This window comes from Vigna radiata, chromosome 11 (genome assembly GCF_000741045.1).
Source record: "Vigna radiata var. radiata cultivar VC1973A chromosome 11, Vradiata_ver6, whole genome shotgun sequence".
NCBI classification, from domain to species: domain Eukaryota; kingdom Viridiplantae; phylum Streptophyta; class Magnoliopsida; order Fabales; family Fabaceae; genus Vigna; species Vigna radiata.
This window is the reverse complement of record NC_028361.1, coordinates 2199103-2205210: the sequence shown is the minus strand read 5'-3', so window position 1 is coordinate 2205210 and position 6108 is coordinate 2199103. Positions and strand designations below refer to the sequence as shown.

At 32.7% G+C, this 6108-nt stretch overlaps 1 protein-coding gene across 1 annotated transcript in view; it reads left to right on the top strand.

The window, feature by feature from the left end:
* Positions 1-3788: 3788 nt before the first annotated feature.
* The window catches only part of LOC106776603 (cytochrome P450 87A3-like), a 24133-nt gene continuing 21813 nt past the window's right edge, over positions 3789-6108 (top strand). Inside the window, exons 1-6 of the mRNA XM_022775874.1 lie at positions 3789-4212; positions 4300-4621; positions 4719-4868; positions 5163-5414; positions 5512-5601; positions 5671-5810. Coding sequence (XP_022631595.1) covers positions 4019-4212; positions 4300-4621; positions 4719-4868; positions 5163-5414; positions 5512-5601; positions 5671-5810 — 1148 coding nt within the window. The 5' untranslated portion in view covers positions 3789-4018. The remainder of the gene's footprint in view (positions 4213-4299; positions 4622-4718; positions 4869-5162; positions 5415-5511; positions 5602-5670; positions 5811-6108) is intronic.

Here is a 6108-nt window from a genome sequence, read left to right as displayed (position 1 = left end):
TTTTTTAATTCTATCACATCAATCAAATCCTACACTAATTCTCACAAACTTTACCCTCAAATCCACTCTCAATTACCCACAAATCTACTAAAAAAAACAACAAAAAAATTAGCCTCAAATTCACTCAAATCCACTCAAATCATCTCCCCCAAATCATCTTCCTCAAATCCATTAAAAAGAACACGGCCTAAATTTTATAAAATTGTAAGTCCCGATGTTACGTCACATTTATTGCTGATATAACTGACAACATACATGTAAACAATGTCATATGTAACTAAAATATGTAAGAACACATTTCTTAAATTTTTTGTTAAATTGTTTTTTTCTCATAACATAAATTTAGGTTAAATTTATTTTAGTCTCTAAAAATAAAAATGTAAATTAGCATCTCTAATTGAAGACTGAATATGAGATTTTTGTTTGATTGGATTCCTTTATGTAATCACTATATGATCGTAGTATTAACCTTCATATCACTACCAAGGAAATGGAAAGAATGAACAAAATAAAAATAAGAAGAGAAGAAAAAATTCAAATACAATTTTAATTGTCTTTCACAAATTAGGCATATGTTACTTATATAAAAACAATAATTTGACAATATAAACTGTAAAACTCAATAATTTATTTTAAAATTTAAAAATTTAAAAAGTAACTTTTGAATTTGAAAAATACAAAATGATTTTAAATATGGAGACTAAGAAAATCACTTTGACATTTGAGGGACTTAAATGTTAATTTTATATTTGAGAGAAAAACCATTTTTTTTTTTCAAAATTCGGAAACTAAAATAAATTTGATCCAAAATTTAAACAATAAAAAAAATATTTTAGTTAACAATTTTTAAATATACATTTCTATCTTAATATTTTAGTGACATGTATATTTTCCACTTGAACATTGCTAGTCACTCGTATATGCAACAATTGTAGCATCTTTGGTAAAAGACCAAAAATTATTTTCTAAAATTTTGGCGAAATAATTTTTAAATTGAAGAACTAAAAGAAAAAGAAAACTGAAATTTAAGAAACAAACCAAAAACATATCTAAGCTTAATTTTTATAATACAAAATTTTTTATTCGAAATTAATAATTGCTGAGAAAAAGATATCCATATGACGAGAAAGAATAAATAACCGTAAGAAACGAGGCGAACTAAAAATAGAATTAATTAATTAATTAATTTGTATATACTTTAATAAATATTGTGTGCTTTTTAGTTTCAGTTGATCGTATTTATTTATCATACTTTTATTTATTAAAATTAACCGTCTTTTAATTTTATGTCATTTTCATTTTCCTTTTCTCTCCATATAGGGTTACGTTAGTTTCAGGTCTAATTCTATCTTTTGATGATTTTTTCTTTTTTTATCAATACTGTATTCATTTGACATTATATATTTAATGAGTGAGTTTTAATAATATTATTAAGACATTTAAATTATTTTTAGTAATATTAAATGAGAAATTGGTAATGATGAATCTCCCTATTTCCCGAGCAGAATATACGCTTAACTGATATTGGCTTTATCAATCAATTCACCAAAAAATGGCTTTAGCAACGAAACCTAAGGCACCATTAATTATTAGCCCCATTTTCTACACTGTGCCACGTATAACTTTAATCAAAACAATTTTAATATTCTATAAATATAATTATAATTTGAATAATCATATTTTAACAACTTTTTTATAACAAGACACGTTTCATCATTTTATTAATCTGTTTAAATTTTATTTTAAAAAAATATTTGAAACGGATGAATCACAAACTTGTCACCTATACTATCACGTATGCATTTAAAAAAAATTATTAAAAAGAGTTTTTCCTTATAATTTATTCATATTCTAAGTTGGCTTTCCATTTTCTTTTAAAAAATGTTTCTTCTTCTTTTAAGTGAGTCAACTATATCTGATATATATATATATATATATATATATATATATATATATATATATATATATATATATATATATATATATATATATATATATGGCTACACTCAACAAAGTAAAGCAATGGCATGAATCGGTTGAAGATGGTTGCAGAAGATCTTTCTGAAGTGGACCAGCTGCATTTGAGGACCCACCTCAAGATTTTATGCCATTTGCATTCGGACAAGTAGGACCCTTTACACAAAAAACATTAGAAACCTCCAACTTAGTAGAAAAATGCTACAATCTCTACTTTATTCTTTAAAACATAAGAAACTATGACTTCATAATATTAATCATAAAACAAGTTGTGAACTGCATACAATTGAATAGGGTTCATTGATCTGTCATGATTTTGTTCCTCTTAACCTCAACTGCTGCGTTTCAACTTCATGGCAAACAGTTAAGCAATCTATGTCATCCCTTCAATCATTTTTATTTTTAGGTGTTGAATAGGTCAAGTTTTAGAAATGGATAAATTGCCACCCTCTTTCAGTTCCCCCAATATATAAAAAAGGGGGAACAGGACAATGTAGCAATCACAACTACATTGGAATTTTTGAGAGTTTGTGTCTAGTTGAGTTATATATCCCTGATATCATATTAAATGGTCTTTTGTCTTTTAGCAGATACATATACTTTATAAAGAATAAACCATACGTACAGTATCATCCAATCATAAGATATATTTATATATATATATTATTGAGCGTGGTAAAAAGAAGTGTTATTGTTGAAGCATGCACTACATTAGTGTCTAAGAAAATATGTAATGTAAGCATCTAAATGCAGCTAGCGTAGTATTTGTAGCTGCTAGATGAAGTTTACAGATGCAGATAGTTGCTGAGTGATTGTACACATGTAAAGGATTAGAAAAAGCTTTTGCCAGATATTTGGGATGGACTGTATAATTTGTACACTTGATTCCATTAACCTAATTCAAGTTAAGACAATTAAAAAGCCAAAATGCTCGGCCATTATTGACAGTGACCTACCTATGTAGTGGTGATTGCTGCTATTTGGTCAAGTCCGTGGCTCAATGGGAAGATGGGGAGGGCTCAATGAGTAAAACTCTTCAACCAGATGAAGCACTGTATCAGAAACTTTTCTTAAGAGTCTTTTGACCTAGCTAGATTAGCATATGTGAATTTTGTAGCCAGAAATAAAACCCCTTTACAACAGTGGTTGGATGCATGTTCTAGAACCATCCAATGGGCAAGGGGAATCACCAATGACGTATATCTTGAGATTTAAGGCAAGGCATTTTAGTTAGGATGAGATTATCCATTTGGTTGCAGAGGAAAAGAGATCTACGGAAAGATCTTGCTGAGAATAGGAACAAAGAGAGGAGAAAATTTAAAGTTTTGTTGTGAGCATCAACATCAGTGAGATTGAGAATTTAGCATAGATATTGAAAAGATTTCTCAAGTTGGACAAAAGGCTCAGAAGTTTAGTACTGGAAGCATTTAATGATGGATGGAAGATTTACTTGAGATGCTTAGTTTGGTCAGAGAGATTCTTTGAAACCTATAACTCATCATCAAATCTAGGCAAAATCTCCTAAAAAAGTGGCATAATTCTGCCTCGTGCTACTTCAGTTTACCGCAATGAGGATAATGAAAAAAGAAAAAAAAAAAGAAAAGCTTGGTTGAAGAGGGAAGACGTGGGGAGAGGAAGCATCCAGTGAGATTCATATCATGCAAGGCCCTTGGACACATCACATATGCCGTTGACAAAACAATAAGTGGTCTATAGACAGATATAACTCCAATTATTCTAATCTATCTCCAACTACTAGTACAGCTTTTTTGAACAACCAACTTCACGAAAAACTATACCAAGCCAAACATAATATATTATTTTCTTCAACTAGTTCTAAGAATTGGCCTCTCTATTTAAGAACATCTTCTGAGATGCTGATATGCATGCCAGCACTGTCTACTCCTTTCTGCCCATTCTTCCCTCCTTACCCCATTTTGAGCCTTTCCTTACCTCTTTTTAATTCTCTCTCTCACCACCCTTTCACCACTTCACTCTTTTAATCTTATATATTATCATCTCCTCCCTTTGAAAATTAAAAATGTGGCCTCTTTGTCTTGGAGCATTGCTTATTATAGCCATTACACATTGGGTTTATAGATGGAGAAATCCCAGTTGCCATGGGAAACTCCCCCCAGGTTCAATGGGTTTCCCCCTTCTCGGTGAGACCCTTCAGTTTTTCTCCCCCAACACCTCTTCTGATATTCCTCCTTTCATCAAAAAGAGAATGAAAAGGTATATATATTTTAATCCCAACTCATTGGGAAAGCATTCTCCTAAAGAACTAAACTCATATATGCTCATACTTTTTGAGTCTTTCAGGTATGGACCAATCTTCAAGACCAACTTGGTTGGACGCCCAGTTGTAGTTTCAACAGACCCTGACCTTAATTACTTTATCTTCCAACAAGAGGGTCAGGTGTTTCAAAGCTGGTACCCAGACACATTCACTGAGATCTTTGGGCGACAAAATGTTGGTTCCTTACATGGGTTCATGTACAAGTACCTCAAGAATTTGGTGCTCAATCTGTTTGGTCCTGAAAGCCTTAAAAAGATGCTCCCAGAAGTCGAACAAACAGCCTGCAGAACATTAGAGAAGTGGTCATGCGAGGACAGTGTTGATCTCAAGGAAGCAACAGCAAGGGTGAAATCATTACTGCTTAACTATTTTCTTGTTTTCTACATCTCCCTCCTTCCATTTCGTGTCTAAACCGTGCTTTACTATGTATGCTCCCATGCAGATGATATTTGATTTGACCGCAAAAAAACTCATCAGTTATGATTCAACCAAATCCTCGGAGAACTTAAGGGACAACTTTGTTGCATTTATACAAGGACTCATCTCCTTCCCTCTGGACGTTCCAGGAACAGCTTATCACAAATGTCTACAGGTAAGTCCATATCATCCACCCAAACTTCTGGTAGCTTCTACAATATTACATGGATTTAAAATTGTAAGAACTGGTGTGAATTACTTATTAAATGGTATGATTTCATAACTGATTGAAGTTTAAGAAGGCTGTAAGCATTGGAGAAGCTAAGAGAACTTAAATAGTGTTCTATGCTTAGTAGGCCAACCCAGAAGCAAAAGAAAAGATGTCATCCCAGAAGATGGGCATACAAAAAGTAGTTTCTTTTAATGTGTGAAAGATTGAAAAACAGCATTTGTATGCGATCTTTCACAGGGTAGGAAAAGGGCAATGAAGATGCTGAAGAAGATGCTGCAGGAAAGACGGGAAATGCAAAAGAAAGAGCAAGAAGATTTCTTTGACTATGTGATTGAAGAACTTAAGAAAGAGGGAACAGTCCTGACTGAAGCGATCGCTCTGGACCTCATGTTTGTGCTCCTCTTTGCAAGCTTTGAAACCACTTCTCTCGCTCTTACTTACGCCACCAAAGTACTCTCGGACCATCCCTTAGTACTCAAGCAATTACAAGTGCGTCAAAAAATTATTAAAATCTTTGAACTTCTTTCACGACTTTTTCTTTTTTACGTTCCCCGTTTTGACTAAACGAAAAGGCTGTGCCTTTCAGGAGGAACATGAAGCCATCCTGAAGCGACGTGAAGATCCTAACTCCGGAATCACGTGGAAAGAATACAAATCAATGACATATACATTTCAGGTATTTTTCTTGAGTGAAAGTTTTGATGTAAATTTCATATCTCATTTAAAAGTCGGTGACGATTTGCAGTTCATAAATGAAACCGTGAGACTCGCAAATATAGTTCCTGGAATCTTCCGGAAGGCACTGAGGGAAATTAACTTTAAGGGTACGTATGTCATATGTTTATTTCATTCATTCATTCATTCATTTCACATTACCAAAGACAGTTTTTGATGGCTTAGTCTGATATGCAACATAGCCAATTATTGGAGTAGTTAGAAATAAAATTGAATGAGGTGGAATGTATACAAGTCCAGTGCATACATAGCTATATGTTGTATTTAAAAAAGCGCTNAAAACATTANGTCATTTGGTCAATCAATGAATGCATTCATATATAAATGCAGGATATACCATACCAAAAGGTTGGGCAGTTATGGTGTGTCCCCCTGCTGTGCATTTGAATCCGGCCAAATATCAGGATCCTCTTTCCTTCAACCCACGGAGATGGGAGGTGCGTCTAAG